This window comes from Alexandromys fortis, unplaced genomic scaffold (genome assembly GCF_014885135.2).
Source record: "Alexandromys fortis isolate MF-2015 unplaced genomic scaffold, M_Fortis_MF-2015_v1.1 scaffold_28, whole genome shotgun sequence".
Lineage (NCBI taxonomy): Eukaryota > Metazoa > Chordata > Mammalia > Rodentia > Cricetidae > Alexandromys > Alexandromys fortis.
Window position 1 is genome coordinate 4,218,461 of NW_026067901.1, and position 22,748 is coordinate 4,241,208.

General features: G+C 41.4%; 1 protein-coding gene across 1 annotated transcript in view; it reads left to right on the top strand.

Moving 5' to 3' along the window:
* The window catches only part of Adamts20 (ADAM metallopeptidase with thrombospondin type 1 motif 20), a 107,702-nt gene extending 86,995 nt beyond the window's left edge, over positions 1 to 20,707 (top strand). Inside the window, exons 30-39 of the mRNA XM_050130883.1 lie at positions 2,296 to 2,469; positions 2,852 to 3,022; positions 4,439 to 4,639; positions 5,406 to 5,535; positions 5,733 to 5,827; positions 5,913 to 6,004; positions 6,954 to 7,087; positions 11,676 to 11,767; positions 18,708 to 18,812; positions 20,618 to 20,707. Of these exons, the coding sequence (XP_049986840.1) occupies positions 2,296 to 2,469; positions 2,852 to 3,022; positions 4,439 to 4,639; positions 5,406 to 5,535; positions 5,733 to 5,827; positions 5,913 to 6,004; positions 6,954 to 7,087; positions 11,676 to 11,767; positions 18,708 to 18,812; positions 20,618 to 20,707 (1,284 nt within the window). The remainder of the gene's footprint in view (positions 1 to 2,295; positions 2,470 to 2,851; positions 3,023 to 4,438; positions 4,640 to 5,405; positions 5,536 to 5,732; positions 5,828 to 5,912; positions 6,005 to 6,953; positions 7,088 to 11,675; positions 11,768 to 18,707; positions 18,813 to 20,617) is intronic.
* Positions 20,708 to 22,748: the final 2,041 nt, after the last annotated feature.

Here is a 22,748-nt window from a genome sequence, read left to right on the forward strand (position 1 = left end):
ATTTATTCAATTAGACAAAATTTAATTAGAAAACAATACTGGGGAGTAAATTCTTTTTATGCCATCTCTGGGCATATTCATTTTAGGGAAGATGTCCATGTTAAGGATATAGTATTCTGTATTCTAATATAGCTATTTAAAGCCTCCATAAATTATTTCTAAGCTGCACCATGATCAAAAGACAAAACCAAACAAACTCTGTGTTTTCTTGACTTAAGAAAATATTATTTGTTTGGTAGAACTTCTTGCTTAGAAGTGTTTTGTAAACTAAGGTTTTCCAAGGATTCTCTTCCAAGGTTACAGTAAGGATCTTATCCAAATACAATTTACATTTCTAAGATTGTCAGTAGGTTTTTATAACTACAAAACATGACTACTTTATAGGCTAGTCATTTTTTGTAAGTTGTTCAGATGAGCCAGACTGCATCTTGCTATGTCTGTCTACCTAGTATTACACATGCTACAATGCATACGTTCTTACCTCCATACCAAGAGCCAGATGACTTTCTGGTGAACACATTTAGTGAGTTGGTAGAATTCAATAGCCTATGCATGGCCTGTAGGTCAATGTAAATGGAAGGAATATGCATGGTATTCAGAAGTGAGAAGAAAGAATGTGTCTTTGGAGTTTGACTCGGCAGCCACTCAGGTGAAAAGCCGCTGTGGTCTGTGAGAGTGATCTGAGCCACTGGTTAAGTTCAGATCTTAGCGTTGGTGGGATTTAAATATTTTTCTTATTACAAAACGTATCTTGAAGTAGAACATATGGGGTTAGATGTCATGGGGTGCTTGAAATTTCAAAATAGGGAGCTTGAAAAACACTAGATATTTCTTTCTTATATTATCTCTGTTGAGAATACCAATGAGTCTTCAAACATTACTCTATGTGACCACCAATCCTTTCTGGAATAACAGGGGACAAAGACAACCAAAAGCACGATTAATAAACATCCTTCAACCTTCTTCGTGTTTTGCTAATATTGACTTAAAGTTTTCTGTTATTGTCAGTATCTGCTTTTAGATATAGCTGGATCTGGGAACACCTGACATCCCAGAGCTGAAAACTGGCCGAGTCTCCGTTTCTAGGAGACAAGTCAGTGAGGGCTCGAGAGAGAGAGAGAGAGAGAGAGAGAGAGAGAGAGAGAGAGAGAGCAAAGCTTCAACTGTCCTTCATCAAGCTAAGAGTTTCTGTTCTCCCCAAATTCATATGTTAAAATCCTGCCCCTACAAGTAATGTTGTTGGACGTAAGGATTTTGGGAAGTGAGTCGTGAGGGTAGAACCCCTGTACTTAATATTATCTTACTATTAAGTACAGGGGCCTTAGAAAGCTCCATTTTACAGACATCAAATATTCCGGTGCTTTCATTACGAGCTTTCCACCTGTGAGATACAAATGTCTGTTATTTGGGAGCCTCCTAAAGGTCATATGAATCTCAGCTCAGATGAGGAAGGAAAGTGGCAGGTGATGATGATGTTACCGTAACAAGTACCAAAGTGAGGGTGTGGATTTGGTACTGGGTACCAGTGCAGGGCAGGGGGAGCCTGGAGGCATGCGTAATAAAGGTTGCGCTGCTGTGTCTGAGGTAGGGCAATCCCGGCGAGCACTGGGGAAGAAGAGCAGAGAGATGACGTGAGAACTCCAGGCTTAGAGAATCTCTGAGCGACTGAATGAATGAAGTGTTTGTAGAAATATGGACAGTAACAAATGCTCATTAATCGTGCTAAGGAAAACGAGGACTGAAGGACCAAGACAAGGTTGTCTAAATTTATCATTTATTCAAGCCTTTTCAGAATGCTGCTCATAAAAATACAATCAAGATTCAACAGCTTAGCAAATATTTAGACCTCCAACAGGTTCAAATTATAGTGGGTGTTGCACATAAAAATATCAATATAACAAGTCTTAGAAATTATTGTTTATGGAGAACAATTGGCATAGTAATAGAATTTTAGTCTCATTTAGAACAATATGGTAGCCTTGTGTAGACATTAAGCATGTTGAACTCAGCCAAGGGTTGTCACACTGGTATGTCACCTAGCATACCCCAATGCAGTTACAGTTTCCAGAAAACTTGTGAATAACAGCTTTAAAAAAAAAACTATGTATTTATATAGACTCTCTAGATAAGACAATAGTAAACACACTCATCTTAGGGATTTTCTCTCTAATGTATGATACAATAGCGGGACCGGTTCACCACAAATAAGAAAATGTGCAATGTTCTCTTTTGTTGTTGATATGCGATTCGGTGTTTGCTAGCTACATTGTTCAGATCCTCTGGGCTCCTTTGTAGTGCTCTGTGACCTGTGGCTCGGGGCTGCAGCAGAGGGAGGTGTACTGCAGATTGAGAGGCACTGGTCCAGTGGCTGAAGACATGTGCGATCCAGCTACCCGGCCTCAGCAGCATCAGCGGTGCTGGCACCAGGACTGCAGGAAGTACCAGTGGACAACTGGAGCCTGGCTAGATGTGAGTGGCAACAGGAGCTTGTCTTTTCCGTTGCTTCTTAATTTTTAAAACCTTTATTATTATCATCGTGTGTGTGTGTGTGTGTGTGTGTGTGTGTGTATGATGTGAGGATGTGTACTCTCATCTCCCCTCCCCTCCCTTCTCCTCTTCTCTCCTTCTCCCTCCTCTTCCATTTCATTTTCTGTCCTGTCTTCCCTTACCCACTTATTTTGAGGCAGAGGCTCCAGTAACCTTGGTTGCCCTGGAACTCCTGCTCCTCCCACCGCCCCTCCGGAGTTCTGACTTTGCAATTATGCACCACTATACCCATGCCTCAACAAGCAAACTTGCAAAGACCCTTCACCTCAGAAACGGTTACTGGTTTTTCTCATCGCACTTCCAGTGTTCAACATCCTGTAAGAAAAAGGAGACCTACCGTCTAGTGAAATGCACAGATGAACAAAACATCCAAGTGAATGAAAGTTTCTGCGATCCTTTAAGGAAACCTCTTTCGATCAAAAAGTGCAGGAACCCTCTCTGCAAGTATATGGTGGTGACGGGAGACTCATCTCAGGTAAGGTGTCGTTAACTTCTTTCCCTTTTGCTGTCCTGAAACACCCTGGCAAAAAAAGAAGTCTCGTTGATGAGGGATTAGAGCTACTCCTCTCTGTGGATGCAAAATAGGGATTTAGAATAATACTGTTGGGAATAAAGCTGGTTCAGGAAAGTGGGTTATCCCCTGGATTTATGACTTTACCAGCTGTAGGTAGTTCACTACTTTACTAGTCGTGACTAGTTTACTCGTGGATACTTGTTACCTAGTATCAGGACATGAATTCTTACTTAGTAAGTGGGTCTTAAGTCCAATTAGACAACTGCTGGTTACTTCCAAGATGTGTGGCACTGTCTCACCCTTGAGCATATCTTGCTGGTTGTTGTTATGGTTCATAGACTTTCCTGCAGGATAGGACTTAATTACTCTCTAACACTATGAGATCTTGTCCGCAGGAAAGAAGCTTCTAAGTCAGTTCTAGCTCGATCCCCCCAAGTTGTGTGGTATCTTCAGCAATAGGGTCTCACCTTCATGGTTAACCAAGAACATTGGCAGCAGCCTGTATTGTTTGGGAAGAGGTTTCTGGGTTTCCCTGATTGATTAGGTTTCCCATACTTGTCAACTTCTTTATACACATTTTAAATTTTGATGTCAATTATCCTTTTGCTATCATGGTTCTTTGGGTTTTGGGTTTTACATCTATGAAAATCACTGCCTAGTTTTGGCCAGAAGGATGTACACTTATATTTTCTTCAAAGTTTTATTATTTTAATTCATCTACTTAGGTCTGATACATTTTGACTATTTTCATTTAAGATATGAAGTCATCACCTACATCTATAATTGCACATGGTTGCCCCTACAAACCCAACATAAACCAAAGAAGAGATTATTATTCCCCCATTGAGTTCACTAGGCATCTGTTGAAACTCAGCAAGCCACAACATTGTGATTGATCTTGTCACAAAATTCTACCCAGCTTTCACACCAATGTGGCAAGGTGCTCCTAAGAGTCACAGCAAAGTGTAAGGAACTCAGCCTATACAAATGCTCCTGTGAAAGAAAGAACACATGAATTTCTGAGTTCTTTGAAGTCTTCAGATTTTATTGTGTGAAAACCCAAGACTGTCAGAATGGCATAAGGACAGGACACTATGTCTAATAGGCAGAATAGAGTGCTCAAGGATGGAAAGAAAGATTCCTCACAGGCTCCTCAGAGGCAAAATCTAGGCTGAATCTTGCTGTTTTGTATTTTGTGGCGTGACTCTGTATAAGCTGCCCAAGTGTCTCTGCACCTTGGCTTCCCCACCATGAATGAAGCTGGTCAATTGAGTTGATGTAGAACCGATATGCATGATACATATGTAGCAGCTAACAGACATTAGGCCTTGGGCGAGTTCCAGGACTCCCAATTTCCTTACAGTGTGCATTTTTCAGTGTGCAGGTAACTGCGGGTTCACTAACCCACAGAAGATTACATACTGCACCAGGATCCGGTCCTCTAAGAAGCATGCATTCCATCAGCTTCAGCCTGTAGCCTATGGAGAATGTCCTGTGAAACCTTCTCCTCACGTGTACAGATGCGACATTCGAAGCTGTTTGCATGTAGCCACTTGGAAAGTGGGGAAATGGAGCAAGGTCAGTCCAGAATTCTGAATGTAAGGCCCTTTGCATAAGGCTTTTCAGAGGTGGAATGCCTGGTAATGTGTATTTTAAGTAAATCTTCCAAGTTATTTTCTACACCATTGTCTAAAAAATCACTTTATTTGATTTTTATATAAGTATCTTATCATTTCTGTCTGTATTCTAACTTTCTTATAAGAAGATAGCAAAATTTCTCATTTTAGTCCTTGGAGAACATGTATAGTGGCTTTGACTTTATGTAGATACTTCAGAAATATCAGCTAAGTGAAGTAGCTTTCTCTAATATGTCTATAATACATATTATTTACACTACATTCTATTCATCAACTTAATGGAAATACAATAATATTACTTTGTAAATTCATCATAAGGAAAACCTCTAAGTAGCTGTAATGATGGTAATAAATGAGATTAATGTTTATTAAGTATTTACAGTGTGCTATGTATACATAGGCAGCTTTAATAAGACTCATAAAGGAATGTTTACTGAATGTTTGTCGTGTGCTGATGATACAACTGTATGAGATAAATAGCAAGAAACCAGCACCTAAGAAACAACGGCTGCAGGCTCACACTAAAGGATTCTTTTCCTCCACTCCAGTGACTACCCTTCCCCGGCATATTTTTGTATCTTCCATAGTTGTAACCACGACTGTCCCTCACTTTGATCTTAAAGAGTCTAGTCTTGGAGAGGGCAGTATGGGTTTCCTGGCCTTATTACTTGTTATCTATTTTACCTCCGACTTTACTGTGTTGACAGTGCTCAGTCACTTGTGGAAATGGGATAATGGAGAGAAGAGTAGAATGCAGGACTGAAAACGGTTGGCCCAGTGACTTATGTTTAAAGCCTTTAAAGCCAGATGCTCAAAAGAAATGTTATGCCAATGACTGTAAGTAATAGATTCCAAAATCTACCCAGCATCAAGTGTTCCTAAGTTTCAGCTAAAATGTGAAACTAGATCTAGCAGCTGTTACGTTCTGCCACACATTGCCAGACCTTCAGAGCACAGCAATGATTCTGAGGGTCAAGTCCATGCTGCTTGGGATTTGCTCAGGGTTGATGTGTCACGTGACTTTATCCTTGAAGGTAAATTATTCGCCACCTGCAAAGAAATCCAAGTTACAAAGAACATTACCAAAGATGGTGACTACGACCTTAACATCAGGGGAAGAACAGTGAAGGTATTATGAAAACTATTTCTAATTGATTTTAACTTTGATCCTGTCTTTGGAAAGTGTTTTCTAGAGTTTTGTGTGTTCCCTTTAGATCCATTGTTCGGGCATGCAACTGGAGAACCCTAAAGAATATTTACCACTGGTCAAAGGAGAAGACAACTTTTCTGAAGTGTATGGCCTGAGGTATGAGATGCTTTGTTCTGTCTGTGCACTGTTAGGGTGCTCAGGTATTGAGTCTTTGGCACAGCATTGGGATTACACCTGTAGGACAGACAATTGAGAAGGAGGTGGACACAGTAGGACCTTAGCCATGTGTGAGCCTGTCATCACAAAGAGGGGGAGTGTGGGACAATACAGAAGGGATAAGTTTAAGACCTTGTCTATTTTTATAGAAATCCAACTTATTTTAGCAACAAAAACTGGGAGAGTTACATCTTAATTTTTTGTAGTAATATTCCTTGAATTTCTCCCTAAGGATTCTGCATGTTAGTTGTCTTAGTTAGGGTTTCATCACTGAGAAGAAATACCATGAGCACACTAACTCCTGTAAGGAAAAGGGGCTTGCTTATAGTCCATTATCATCATGGCAGAGAACATGGTAGGATGCAGGCAGACATGGAGCTGGAGAGATAGTTGAGAGTCCTACATCTTGCAGGCAACAGGAAGTTGACTGAGACACTGGGTGTCCTGAGCATAGCAAACCTTAAAGCCCCCCCCCCCCAATAAGGCCATACCCACTCCAACAAAACCACACCTCCTAGTATTACCATTTCTTGTGATATTAAGTTGGCTAATTACATTTAAGTTATCACTTTAGTCATGGTGATTCTGCTTCTTTCTCAGTTAGCGTGTTGGCACTATGGTGTTGAAGAATAGAAATACTTCTGTTTTACCTTTGTGTGTGTGTGTGTGTGTGTATGTGTTTGTATGTAGCAGTGGATGTCCTAAAACTTGTTCTGTAGACCAGGCTGGCCTCATACTTAGAGATCCACCTCTCCTGCCTCCCGAGTGCTGGGATTAAAAGTGTATACCACCACTGCCGGGCTATGTTTCGTATTTTCTAAGTTCTTCATTTTCCACATGGGGGTCTAACAAATGCATCAAGTAATACAATGTCCCAATGTTGTTACAGACTTCAAAATCCCTATGAATGCCCCTTCAATGGAAGCAGGAGGCAAGACTGTGCATGTAAAAATGACTACCCACCTGCTGGATACACTGCTTTCAGCAAAGTGAGAGTTGATCTCACTTCCATGCAAATCAAAAGTAAGTGCTGGGTCTCCATAGAAACCAAAATGCCTCCATTTGCTAAGGAAAAGTAATCCATGTACTGATATATATGACACGATATAGTGAAGAACCCAGCATTTTACAGAATGGTTTTCTTTACAATTATGAGATACATACATTCTTTATGATGACATGAAATATGGGGCCCTTTGATACAGGTGTTATTATATAATGCCAGTAATAAAATAGTTCCCTCAAATAAAGCAATGTTACATAAAAGATAGCTTAAGTACTCCAACCATATTAAGTTGAAAAATTAATAGCCCCAACGTAAGTGTAAGGTTTTTTGTAAGATTTAAAGTAATAACATTAGTTCAAGATTATAAACTATTGAGCATCACATTTTCCTATACACCACATCATTTAATCTTTTAAGCAACCTTGCATTAGACAAAATAGATATTACATCAAAATGTCACAGATGATAACATTAACTCTCTCTTATGAGAGCGACTTGTCCCAGTTCGTAGTTAAGCACCACTGAGGGGGAATGAGGACCTGCTCGGAGAACTCAGGCCAGAAAACATGCCATATTCCTAGAAATTAACTGGTAATTCACCTAGGTCACAGACCCTGCAGTACGCTGGCCATGATGCACCCTCATGCCGAGCGCTCCATCTCTGCATGAAGAAGGAACGAGTACCCATTTTCAGAGGCTCTGTCTCCATCTTCCTTGAACCCAGCACTTTATACAGCGCATCGAGACAGAGTCTGCATGAATGTTCTGTATCTAAATTATGGCTCTGTGGTGATTTGATGCTGTTCTCATAATGAAAGTTATCAATTACTAAAAACTGACCTTTACTGCAGTGGTTGATTTCAGTTTAATAACTCCCAATAAACCCGAGGCAAGTTGCTTTATAAAGTAAGGAAAGATCAATTAGCATAGTCCAGGGCTTGGTGTGGGTCTCAACTGACTGCACACGATGGGACTGTATGTGTATAAATGATAATATGATTTCTTTCTTTGGGTACTCACCAGGGTCTATCATTTGGGCTCCACCCTGGTGACCAAATCCAATATAATCCTTTCCCAAAGGTCCCACCTTGAAACATATAGACTCTTTTGTATGAGAGAACAAAATTAGTACTTACATATATCATTATGGTTTACAATATAGGTTTGTGTTGGGGTTGGAGAAATGGCTCAGTGGTTAAGAGCACAGACTGCTCTTCCAGAGGACCCAGGTTCAAATCCCAGCACCCACATGGCAGCTCACAACTGTCTGAAAATCCAGTTCCAGGGGATCTGACACTTTCACACCAATGCACATAAAATAAAGATAAATAAATCATAAAAAATTTAAAAATATTTGTGTTATTATTATTTTGGGGGGCATTATATGTGCATGAGTGTGGGTGCCTGAGGAGGTCAGGAGAGGGTGTGACCTCCTCTGCAGCTGGAGTGACAGACAGCTGTGAGCCACCAGGCATGGGGCTGGGGACCAAACTCCATTCTGCAAGGACAGCAGATATCTTACGTGCTGAACCATCTCTCCAGCCCCCTTATATTTTGCTTTGTTTTGCTCTGTTTTGTGTTTTGAAACACTGTAGTTGAACTGTGTTTCTATCCATTTAATTGACATGAGATACTCTGTGTGAATTAAACTTCTCCATGAGTTAAGAATACGGAGTGTGGTGATGGTGACAAAGCAGTTGTGTGTTGATGCAGGTATGAGCACAGATTCTGGGGGCCTCCTGTGTGTGAATTCTTTGTTTCTGTTACCACACTGGGTATCTTCCTAAACCCAGTTCTCTTCATTTTTAAGAGTAGAAACCGCTTCTAAGGGCTTCTGATTTCTCTTTTTAATTTCCTTTCAATCCCTTTTGCCTTTTCTATTAAGGTTCAAAGATGATACTTTTACTATATCAACTTAATATCTTGCTATGACAAACGTTCCTCTCTAAATGTTGACCATTCTTTTAAAATACAAGCATGCCAGTTAGTTAGTGCCAGTATCTATGTTACCTACACTCAGTGGCTTATTTATTGGTCACTGGATGCTATTTTCACTAATTCATCAACCCAGACTCTCATATTGCCAGTCACTGGCTTGAGCCCTAAGCATATAATATCAATAGTATCAAATGGATACATTTTAAATTCCTTTCTTTTCCTTCTTCAAACTCCTGTGATACACACACACACACACACACACACACACACTATATCTATAGTATGAAGCTGAATGTGACAAGTGATTCATAGTCCTGATTGGTCTCATTTTAAATGTGTGACTACTAAGCTCGCATGCACGCCTGTCACTCCCAAGCAAACCTACTGGGTGTGTCTCATGCACCCCCTCTTTTTCTATTGTACCCAATCACAAACCTCCTGGATGTGTCTAGTGCACCCCCTCTCCTTCTCTTGTACCCAATCACACCTTCGTTTCCAGTTTTCAGTTTCTAACAGGCTAGCTTTTGCAGTCTCCCGCTTCACTGATGGTGAACTTGCCATCTCATTTACCAGGAAAAATAAAGAGCACAACCCAAAGGGAGATTCCGGAGCCCACTGTTGCACTACCAGTTCCCAGAAACTTTACCCATGCTTCACCCCTTCGCTTGTTTATTGTCGTTGAACCGTTCTGTTCCTGCTCCTAGTGAAAGCAAATCTCCCTGGTTGTCTCATAGATATGACCCAAGGACATTATTTCAGCAACTGTATCAGCAATTCCTCTTTGCTCGACCATTTACAAGATCAATGCAATATGCTCTTAGTGCTTCCCTTATAATTAAGAACATATTGTACCCTCTTGTACCCTCTGACCACTTTCTTTCAAATCTCTCTCCCTCTCCCTCTCTCTCTCCCTCTCTTTCAAGGCAGGGTCTCTATATATAACTCTGGCTATCCTGGGCCTTTGTAGACCAGGCTGGCCTCAAACTCAGAGATCTGCCTACTTTCTGTCTGAGTGCTAGGATTGAAGGCATATGCCACCACACCCCATTTCTCTGTGTTTCTTAAATGAGACACTGTCCTCCTCTCTGTCATTTTTTTTCTTTTCTATCCTATCTTGAACTTACTCCAAGTAGCTTGTTATTGCCTTCTTAACTGACATTGTCCTTATCAAAGTTATCAATAGCCTCCACTCCTCTAAACCTGGTAATGATTTCTTTGTGCTCAGCTGACATGATTTAACTTCCAGCTCTTCAGTAAGGATCAGTATTATCCACAGCAGGACAGTTGGGGGAGTACTGGGGTCATGGCCTTTGGATAAGAGGTGAGGACTATTCTACAAGGTTGAATTTATATTATAATCCATAGGAACCACAGGAGTGATATCACTAGCAAGAAGAAAAGACCTGGGTGCTGGAGAACAGATTGTAGCCATAGAAACAACTAGGAATTGAATGAAATAATTCAAAGAAAATGATGAGTCAAAACTAACATAATGAGTGAAGAGCAACAGATAAGTGCATTTTAGTCTGTGCACATAAAGTTAGACATAATTACAGAGCATCCAAGGAAGGATGCCCAGTAACAGTCTGGGTTGGTGTGCTGGAACTCAGCAGCTGCAAGTGGACTAGGTACACACCATCAGTTATCATTATGAAATGGGTGTTATTGACTGCTCATGCTGTTGGAGGAGATATCAAATCACACACTTTGAAACCTGTGTCTGTGTTCTGCCCCTATCCAGTCTATAGTGCCAGAAAGATGCAGTGGAATGGGCATAGATGTTTAATAGCTACCTATCCTGGAACAGCTCCGATTGGTACTGTTTGTCTTTTCCCTGCCGTGTATGCTCCACCCATGATGCATGTAAGCTCACCACCATGACCACATTGACTGAGGCCTGGGAGGTGTGCCCAATTCTTTGGGTGGATTATGAAAGGCCTGACCCGCTTTTAACTATCTCAGAGATGTTTGTATAAATGCTACTTTGGGGAACGGCCCCCACAGGACCCGTGTCATCGCGTGTTATGCACTTAGCTGTCAGTGACATGACTCAATCAGTGGAGTTGATAGCCATTGTTGGCATGTTGTTTAAGTGACAAATGAGTGGTTGCAACAGCTGAGTCAGGATTCTGCCCAAGCTGCCTTTGATCCAGTGAGTCTAGTTTTGGTGTTTTGTATAGACTATCCAGTGATCCTGCCAATCAGAACATTTTGCTAACAATGTCAGCAAATGGAAGAGGGAAAGAATTGCTGCAATGAAATGGTATAGATCCAGGGCATGTACACATACTCTGCTTTGTCAGCATGGGTCTACCTTTCATGAGCTTTTATGTTTTTCTGTGTTTTTTTTTTTTCTTGAGCCCACTCCATCTGTCTCAGAGATTTGGTGTGGTGTAACATGTGAATGAACATTTATTTAATTTTTCCATATTTTTCTTTAATTCCAGATGTACCTATAATTTTTAGGACAATGTAGGCCACGTACATTTGTGTTTTATAAAATACATCCATTTGAGGCAGTTTTATATAATATGCTCTATTAATGATATTTTGTTAAAATTTTAACTAATCATATTAGTATATTTAAGATACGATTGCAAACTGCATACTTGAAAGTAAAGATGACCTTGCTGTTTCCAGGGTAATGAGCTGTATTTATTTTTACAGCTACAGATCTTCTCTTTTCCAAGACCCTCTTTGGAAAGGCAGTTCCATTTGCCACAGCTGGAGACTGCTACAGCGCTGCCAGATGCCCACAGGTACCTCACATGTGCTTCATTAGTTTTCGTCTCCATAATGAAAAAGTAAATACCTCTCTTCACTCATTTTCATGACCAGAATATTGCATGAAACATCAAGCTAGATGACCGAAGCTTTCTGAATGCTTTTGTTTTAAAAATTAGAAATCAGCAGAGATAAAGCACTTTTGCCGATATTAAGTTCATTTTAAAGATTCAAGAGGAAGACTGATCCCTTGTTCAGATTATTATTTTCCCCCTCTATGGTGCCGCATCATTTTAATTTTTCAAACTGGTCCTTTGGAACGAACAGATGTACATGGAAAGGTACATGAATGGATCATAAGTACGTGTTGTTTATTTGCGGGAGGTGGTGTTAGTTCTTTTGGTGTGTGTTTCCCAAAGGTCCGTGTAAGATGGATTGGTTCCCAGGGTGGCGGTGGTGGGAGGTGCCGTAGACTTTCAGAAGGTGAAGAGGTATCCTAGAGGGCACTGGCAAACCGTATGGGTCCATTCTCTACTGGCTTCCTGGATTTGTGAAATGAGGCTTGATCTACACAGAGGTCTGTGGCCATCTGTCACCCTCGCCATAGGTCTGGGCAAACAGGACCACCCAGTCTTATATTTGAGCCTCTATGTATATGGGTTTAGGGATTGCTACTTGAGGTTAACCTATGTAGGGACTTTTCCCTGGATGGGACAGTTGTTATATTCTGTAGCTCTTCATCTGGGTGGAGGCCTTGTGAGATCTGCCCCTATCCGCGATGAGGCTATCACTGCACTTTGGAGACTTTATGGGTACGTCTATAGAAGACACTGTCTCACAGAGGAAGTCCTCTGTCTTTTTACAGTCTTTCCGAGCCACTCTTCCAAGATGTTCCTTAGATAAGTGAGGGTTGTGTTGTAGATGTATCAGCTGAGGATGGACACCCCACCGTTAGCTGTTCTCTACACTTTGACCAGTTGTGGATTTCCTAATGGCCTCTGTCTGCTGTAAAAAGAAGGCTCTTGGTTGATGGGGGAGAGCCACACTTAGCTGTGGGCATTGTACTGCTTTTGCCGGCATCATGAGGTGGAAGGTTATTGATGTGGGATTTTTCCTCTTTTTATCCTTTTATAGCTATAAATTCTAAGTATTTGTTTTACTGTGTCTAAGAATTTTTGCATGCTGTATATTTATTTTATTTATATTAAAATATTTTCCATTATCATCAAATCATTAACTATTTGAGAATAATCTTAACTTCCAGATATTTGTGAATTTCCTAAAGTTTCTTTTATGTTTTCTGATTCTACTTTCATTACACTGTGCCTAGAAACCACGCCCCATATTACCTGGTCCTTTGAAACTTATTGAGGGCAGTTTTTATCATGCAACGTGTGGCTCGTTCTGAAGAGCGGTCAGGGCATGCTTGAAAAGGCTGTACCTTCTGTTGAATGATTTATTCATAGAATTCAGGCTGCTATCCGCAGTGTGGTCTCTCTTCTGTTTCCTTCTTGATCTGCTTCAGGCCGACCGTCGAAACCCTAAGGCTACTCAAGTTGAAGTGTGCTTTTAGTTCAGTCTTGTGTTCCTTTGCTTCCTTTATAAAGTTAAGCTTCTGCTGTACGTGATTGTGCATTTGAAACTCTCACAAATTCCCAATGAGTTTTCTTTTTATAATCGTAAGAGATGCCCCTTCCTCTGCGGTACCTTCCTTTTGCTTTAATGTTTACAGATCTGATGCTAATGTGGTCATTCTAGAGCACTTAGAGTTACTACTACTTGCCTGGTTTATACATCTCCATGGATTTCCCTTCAGTGTATATTCTTGGAGATGAAGAGTGTTTCCTAACGATTGGAAGGAGGGGGTGTCCTTTCCCTTCTGACTGGTCTTTTCATGTCTACTTGGTTTCCATTTTGTATATTTTGCTTTCTGAGCTACCTGCTGTATTCACTTATCTCTGCCTTATTGCTTTTATTCTCATCCAAGGAATGTTCTCTATCGAAAAGTTTAATTTCCCCACTGTTTTAAAAGTTGCTACCTGCCTGCCTCCCCATCTAGACACTGAATTAGAATCTACCTGAGTTCTCATGCTACCTTAGGCTTCCCTTTGTCTCTGTCTCTCGGTGTCTTCACTGAGTAGCATTTGGTGTGAGTCTCTTCATGTCTCCCCAGCTTCTGGGATGTATAAATTACTATATCTCACCAAGTTCGGAAAATTTTTATGGAGAGCAGCCTTGTTCTGCACGGTCTTCATGGCCTCCTCTTTCCCAGCTCTCCCTCCTGACTCTCCACCAGCTCTGGTCAGTGGGCCTCTGCTGACACTGCTCTCAGCTCTTGCTCTCTTCCAGTTGCTGGATGCTACAATCTCTGGCCTTTCTGCTCCATCATGGCAACACCAATCACTCCACAATCAGATCCAAATAGACTATGTTCCTTGGACCAGGCATTCTTATAAGTTAGGAAAGACTCCCAGGGGGGGTCTTGCTCAGCCATCCCTTTCCCTGGGTTAAACTTCAACCTTCTCTTCCATGTACTCGCTGTTCTCATTCTGGTTGTTTATACTCATTCTCCACATCCCTAAAAATCCCACCTGCAATGTCACCTTAACCTGAACCCTGCCTTATTATATTCCAGATACTCTTCATCCCCTTAAGAAAAGCCATGTAGTTTTCTATTTTTCTAGACTCAGTATGCTCTGAGGACAGCTTCTGTAGCTGTACTGTGCGTCTGCATGCAGTAGCCTCTTCCTCAGGTTAACTGTTGTGCGTTGTAGAATATTATTTTAAGGCATGTGTCCTTTGTTCATGCTGCATCTGTTTAACTCTGTAAAGCTGTGTTACTGTGCCTGTCTAAAACACCTGATGGGGGCTGGAGAGATGGCTCAGTGGTTAAGAGCATTGCCTGCTCTTCCAAGTGTTCTGAGTTCAATTCCCAGCAACCACATGGTAGCTCACAACCATCTGTAATGAAGTCTGGTGCCCTCTTCTGACCTGCAGACATACACACAAACAGAATATTGTATACATAATAAATAAATATTTAAAAAAACACCCGATGGTCTAATAAAGCGCTGAACAGCAATAATGAGACAGGAGAGAGGATAGGCAGAAAGGACAAATACAGGAGAAAGGCGGAGCAATAAAGAACCAGGAAAGGAGGCCAGGAGGGGTCAGTCAGCCACAGAGTAGGAGTGAAAGGAAGGTTTACAGAAGTAAGAGAAAGGCAAAAGCCCAGGGGGAAAAAGTAGTTGGGATAAAGAGCAGAACTAGCCACATCAGTTGTGGGTCTGGAGTCATTCAGAGATTTATCAGTCTGACACAAATCTTGGTTTTAGGAAATTAGAGGCTCATTATTAAAAAGAGACATATGTTTAAATGGTGCTCATACTTCATAATTTTCAGCAGTGATTTCAAGAGAGAGTATCCACGGGTTCTTCAACCTGCAATTCTAAATTCTATAAGTACTTTTTGTCTTGATCTCTCTCTCTCTCTCTCTCTCTCTCTCTCTCTCTCTCTCTCTCTCACACACACACACACACACACACACACACACACGAGTGCCCGTGCTTGTGCATCAAGTAGAGTAGTATGTGCGTGAATGAAATGTGCTTGTGGTATATATTCACACGTGTGTATATGTGCACATGTGTAGGGCAGAGAGGCATGACAAACATTCTGCTCTGTCAGTCTCTGCCTTCTCCCTTGAGGCAGGAGGCCTGGAGTGAGGCGGACAGCCAGCAAGCCTCAAGCCTTAGTCACCCTATTGTCTCTGTCTCCTGCTCTGCTGCAGGTACAGGTGTGCTTGACCCACGCTTGGCTTTTTACATGGGTGCTGGGATCCGAACTCGGTCCCCCATGCTTGCGTACCAGACACATGTAACAGCTGAGCCGTGTCTCCATGTCATTGTCTGTGTTGTTGAAAGCAGACAACTCTGCAGAGGACTCCTGGGTTCTCATTCAGTCAGTGGGGCTGCTTAGGCCGACCGACGTCCATATTTCTTTCTTCCCTGTTTTCTCCTCAATTAATGCTGTGATCAATGGCTGCCTCCCAGAATGGACTCCCTTCAAACCTCTCCCCAGAACTTTCTTTCCCCTTTGAGATCCCCTGCCTCTCAAACACCTTGTCTATTCCGACACATCCTCTGAAAGGATGCATAACTGAAAACATTTTAACACTCTAAGTGATGTTCACCGTGTTGCAGGGCTTCCTTTTATTGACAACATTTTCCTATTGAGCCTCTCACATGAAGACCAATTCTCTAGTGGCCAATCTATGCCAGGATGGCTGAATTTTCTCCAACAACACTTCTCCTTTTCACTCTGCCCTCTGGTCATCTATTTGATACCGTAAGATGTGCAAACAGTTGGGCGATAATAGGCCTTCCAACTTCTGCTGTTCAGAAAGACTGTCAAAAGCTGGCAATCTGCTCCTAAATATTTCCATGTTGATTTAAGTCTGCTCAGTGAGAGATACCAGCAAAATTCAAAGGAGATTGGTTTTCAAGTAAATCACCTAATTATCAAGTAGAACCAAAATCCATTTTATCTCCTGGGTGAGCGCCCCCTGTTGGAAGTGTCTTAACAGAGAGATAATTATCATAAACAAGACATTCCTTGGTGAGCGTGGAATGTGCGTGAGAGCTTGTTGCACAGATTTTCAAATGACAAGAAAATTATTTATTTCTTTCCTTCTAATACCTTTCTTTCCCTCACAAATATCTTAAGGAAATTATGTAGCTAAGCTGTAAAGCATGTAATCTTGGTTTATAGCTGGACAGACAGATATCCCATGTCAGCCTCCCTCTCAGAGCCTTAAAATAGTCAATGAAGAAGCAGCAGTAAGAGGTTTTTCTGCCATTAGGATGTGGTGGCCCCTCATGTGGTTCTGAACATTTCTGGGATGCGGAGCTTCGTGCCAAAATGAGATGGTTCTTGGGCACAGACGGACGCTCTGCAAGGAGCTATGCCATCCATATTCAGTCTGTATTTGTCTGTCCCGGGCTACTGTTACCAAAAATACAAGCTGCCAGTATTTTCGGAGATCTTCTGTCAAATGTATAAACCAGATCTTGTGTTAGGTTACATGACATTTGCATGAATACCTTCCAGATGCTCGATGTCACAGAGAGAACGTCTTCTGTTGTTTGGGATTCATCAAAGCCGCATTCTCTGTGTTTGCGTGTGACTGGGTACCCCAGGATATGAATGCTAAAAAGAGCACAAACACATATGGCGGTCTTTAGAGCAAATAAACTTTACCACATTGAACATGAGATGGAGCCGGAGAGTGTTATGTGACTTGGGAATACATGTGTCAAATTCGAGGTAGACGTTCCCAAAGAGTCCTGGTGTGGACCTTGTTTTCTGTCTTACAATTAACGTTTGATTACCAGAGAGCTGGATAAACAATCACATTCCAGCAAAGCCAGTAGATCGTGCCAGCACCCATCCATACTGGTTATCTCCAGGTACTGAAAATTGTGATTTACACACTCTCACAGGTGTTCAAGTACGTTTTCATCCCTAGGATTGAGCTGCAGATTCTATGGTGAGCATTGTAAAGAGAAGCTGCGCCTTTTGTTTTTCTACCAGCAAAGACAAAGGATTGCTTTGCATCCTTGCCAGCATTTGGTATTGCCAAGTTTATTTTCATTTGCTTGTTTGCTTTCTCATTAGCGGTGTCCTTTTAATTTTTTAATTTGTATTTGTTTATCTTTAGTGTGTGTGCGTGTACACATGCATGTGCCACAGCGTAAGTGTGGGGGGTCAGATCTCCAGGGGATCAAGCTCAGGTCCCTAGGCTTGGCAGACTCAGCTTTTCCCACTGAACCTGTGATCACAAAGGCTGAGAACGTGGTCGAGCATACAGAGTACAAAGTGGCAGAACTATGTTTGGAGCCATTTCAAAGCAGAAACATGGCATCACACACACACACACACACACACACACACACACACACACCACTATAGCACCTAAATACATAAAACAAATATTAATAGACAGGATAAAAGAAATAAAGACCAAAAGACGTAATAGTAAGGGACTTCAATACTCTTCCAAAGGTAGACAGATCAACTGGAAGAAAATAAGACCATCCTGGATTTAAATATCACCTTGACCAAATAACCCAACCAACATCTACAGAATTTTCCATTCCGACACAATAGAACATGTGTATTTTTCTCACGCACACAGAACATTCTTCAGGATACACTACGTGATGAGTTACAGACATCTTAATAAACTGATATGGTAAAGGCTGCTCTGAGCAGCTTCACACTAGCCTCCTTCACCGTGTCCTGTTCCAGCATCTTCCTCTAACTTGAGGGACCCATCAGATTCAGGCAGTAACACAGTTCTAATGTCTGAGAAAGCTGGAAGTTACAAGATGCAGACGGTCCCTTCGTTGTATAGGATGGAGTGTCCATGTAATATACCCCAGAGTTAACTCTTGGGCTCACATGTGGACCAGTATTGAAGTGCTACTACGCCTAGTGTTGCCATCATGGAGTCTGGAGGGTGTTAGGTGTGCGTTCATGTGTTCACATTTATGTCTTCATTATTTAATATTTATAATGTGCTTCATTATTCATCCACCCAAAAGCACTTTCTAATGCTGAGGCCCTGTTCTTGAAAAATATTAGTGCCATAGACAGTCAGTAGTCTGTGTTTTATGATCAAGTGACTTATATAATAAATATCTGGAGTTTACCTAAACTTTCTGTAATAAGAATTCTCTATTTCATAACTACATTATATATGTATTAGAATGAATATTTATTTTAAATAGTAACTTCACAATGACTTCTTTGCACTCAGATTTTAAACTCCTTACCTGATTCGTTTTCTTTCAGTAGGGTTGGACCAGCTTACTTCACCTGTTTCAAGACCCTTGGAAAATAATTTGAGCAATTTGATGTTTCTAGGCAAGAATATTTTTAAATATTTTATGTATTTTTTTTCTCACAATGCAGGGGCAATTCAGCATTAACTTAGCAGGAACTGGGATGAAGATATCCAACACAGCGAAGTGGCTTGCTCAGGGGAGGTATGCCTCTGTCATCATCCACAGATCCCAAGTAAGTGCCACAGGACCAAAGAAAGAATCTGGGTACAGTAGGATCAAAAACCCATTGCCATTGTTCTTGAGGTCTCAGTAGTCCTCATTGTCCACTATGTTCAGCAAGACCGGTTTTAACCCAGGCTTTTTCAGACCCAGGCCAGCTGGCCTTGGTGAGTTCCCGATAGAACATCCCCATTGTCTCAGTGTATGGGTGCACCCCTCGCGGTCCTGAGTTCCTTGCTTGTGCTCTATCTCCTTCTGCTCCTGATTTGGACCTTGAGATTTCAGTCCGGTGCTCCATTGTGAGTCTCTGTCTCTGTCTCCTTTCATCGCCTGGTGAAGGTTAATATTCAGGAGGATGCCTATATGATTTTCTATTGGTTTTGTGGGAGACTAGGCAGTTTCATGGATGCTCACCTTACTAGACCTGGATGGAGGTGGGTGGTCCTTGGACTTCCCACAGGGCAGGGAACCCTGATTGCTCTTTGGGCTGACGAAGGAGGGGGACTTGATTGGGGGAAGGGGAGGGAAAGGGGAGGCGGCGGTGGGGAAGAGACAGAAATCTTTAATAAATAAATAAATAAATAAATAAATAAAAAAGAAAGAGTCTGGGAATCCCTTCTGTGCTGAGCTAGCACTAAAGGCCCCTAAACTCAGATAGAAGCCCCCCATGAGACCAATGGCTGGAAACTTGGTGTGTCATGAATATGCCACATATAGTGGGATACAAGTCAAGTTTATTGATGTACATACAGATACACAAATTAAAATATGGGCTCCACACACATGAACATGGAACTCTGATTTTAAACTTATGACTGGACATGTGTGTATTTTTTTTAAAGGTAGTGATTTAACTGTACTGGGTCTAGTAGCATGGATTTATAATCCCAGCGACTTGGTAAACCAAGGCAGAAGACATGCGAGTTCAAGGCCAGGCTATGGAGTGAATTCAAGGTCTGCATGGGTAATTTAGTGAGAGTTTCTCCCAGAAGCAAGTGAAAAGAAGGTTGAAGCTGCCTATGACTGGTCGAGCATCACCTAGCAAGGACCACCAGTCCCAAGGTTCAACTCCAAGTGTGGCAAAGCAACTCCCAACAGAGACTTAGGGCCCAATATTTCAAAGTGATAGTTCAATACCGTATTTACTTATCTCCTTGCTCTGGTGTAATGAAGAAAGCCACTTAACAAATATCCTTAAAGAGTTTACAGAGATTAGGACTATCTATTTATGTGGTACTCATATTTCCTTGCCTGTCTTTGTCTAGCTAACACTTCTATTTTATCTATGTAAATATCTATATGGGGAAAGGTAAGTGAAGCCCACCGCACAAGCATCTATAACGCTGGTGCTACAGGGGAGGAGTAGAGAAAGGCGGATTCCTGGAAGTCGTTAGCCAGATCAATGAGCCCCACTTTCAATGAGAGTCTCTACCTCAATAAATAAAGTAGAAAACTGTGGGAAAAGACACCCGATGTCAGTCTCTGGCCTCCATATGTGCTCACACACACCCACACATGCACACTCCCCTACATACACAGAGCCAGATACTCACCAATCCAAGTCAATATTCTGATGAAAACTGTGCACGCTCAGACAAAGTGTGTAAACCTACTGTGGTTTACTTGGCATGAGCAGCAGCGGGTATGAATCATAGGCTGTCCATTTCCTTCAGACCAGCACATGACCTGCCTTGGACATCAACTCTTGGTGAGGACTCCAGCCATGTGATTCAAAGCCGGTGTTATTTTTTATGTCTTCTGCCCAATTATCAGCTTGTATAAAAGTCTCCTTTGTTTTCTACCTCTTTACATTTTCAGGATGGAACCAAAGTCTACGGTAGATGTGGAGGGTTCTGTGGGAAATGCATTCCCCACACGGCTACGGGTCTCCCCATTCAAGTACTCTGAACATTCAGACTCTGGACACACTACCAAAGGCTGGGTGTGGGGGCTGCTCTGTGAAACACACGTATCTGGTGCTCCTTTCTCACTTCTGGCTTCCGGAGACTTCCATATTAAACCTTTTTGGTCTGGGTGCTCATCAGGGTTTCAGTCTACTTAATGTTTATGGATTTTCAAGAGAAACATAAGAGTTATATCACTGTAATCTGGATCATTTTTAAATGTCATAACATACTATGGGGAATACAAGCATGTTTGAATGAATTATACCAAGAGTTGTTGACAGCTTGGACTGGACCATAATTATGTTCTACTGTTAAACACACATAAACCTCTGATCAGCTTCCTACAGTACAATGAAGTGTCATTGCAATGTTAAAAGAGAGCAAACGAGAGTTAGGAGAAACTATTTTAAATTACTATTAGTATTATTAAATTTCTCAGTGAATATCAAAACTTAGTAATTATGTCAAATAAGCATGTAGACATTATACTTCCAGCTGATATGATTTTGATCTACTGTTTTATTTTTTCCTTTAATTTTATTTATGGACTTTTGGTGCTTCAATAAAAATGATTGCAAATGTAATACAATTTTTATTAGAAAAGTGCTTGTATTGAGTATTAAATACAAAATGTTGTGGCAAAATAGAGAAAGTATGATATATTGGGATTTGACTTTTAAAGCCTACCTCTGATTTGATTACAGTTATGAGTGATCTGCTGTTTTTGTAATGTTTATGTATCATTATGCCTTTATAATTCATGTGTAACTACCCTTAAAATCTCTTTTCTCAAGGTTATGTACTTTATTTTGTTAACCAAATAGAATGATCCTAAGTTTGGCTAAGCATACAATTCTGTTTTCCTGAACAACAACAACAAAAAAAATAGAGATTTTTATGGTCAGGATTGCCTAGAAGAACAAGATAGATAGAACACATTTTAAAGAGAGTTATTAGATTGGTTTACATGATATAGTCTGTCTATTCCACCAACGGTTGTCTTCACACTGGAGAGTTGGATGCCCCAGCTGTCTCCACCTGGTGCTAATAGCCTGGACAGTAGAAGTGAGGCCGGAATGACCCTGGAGCAAGGGTGCTGGTCTTTGGGACATATGGGAAGCTGCTGTCACAGGAAAATGACGGCCCAGTCAGTGAGTGTTCCAGACACGAAGAGCAGCAGGGAAAAGCAAACGCTTTCTCTTCTAAAGTTAAGATAGGTCTTTCAAACAGTAAACATAACGGGATAGTCTTTCAGAGGTATGTACAGGCAGTCTGCCTCCTGGTCAAGTTCAGATCCCGTCACGCTGAAGGTCACAGGGAAGCTCAGCTACCTTCTACTGGGGTATTCTCAGAGGAGGATTTTCACATTCACTCATGTCCTTCCTCAGGAATTAAGGGATTATATTTCAACTGGATAATTTAATAGTGTGTTATTTGATGATGGGATTTTAGAAAGCAAATTAGCAAATATCTTCCCATGTCGGCCTACCCTTAAACAAAACATGGGCCTTACTGATGCAGCTGCCAGGAAAGACCAGGGTGCTATTTTTTCCTCCTAGATATTTGCTAGGGCTGTATAAGGTACCATATAAAGTACCCGAGTAAGTCAGTTGCCAATGTGGTCAAACGTTTGCAGAACCCTCAAACAGAAAGGAGATTCTGTAAATGGGCCACAGACATTAAGACAAAATAGAATTTTCCAATAAACGTTTTACTTGTTATTAAAGTCCTGTAATTGATAAACATCTAAATAAAAGAACATATATGTGTGGCATTAGTAATCTTGTTTTCACGTTCCCTGCCTATCCAAAAGGTCTGGCCCTGGAATCTCTTCAAGGCCTCCGTGACACTGTTTTGTTCACAGTTCTGGGCAGTGAAACCTCTTCAGGACTCCATGACATGGTTCTGTTCACACTCCTCCACTGCTGTGGACACACACGCTTCTCATGGCCAAGGCAACGTGGCAGGAATGACCAGGGGAGCTTGCTGTGTCTCTGCAGGTTATGTACACGGAATACTGTTGGTACTTGGGTTCAACTGAC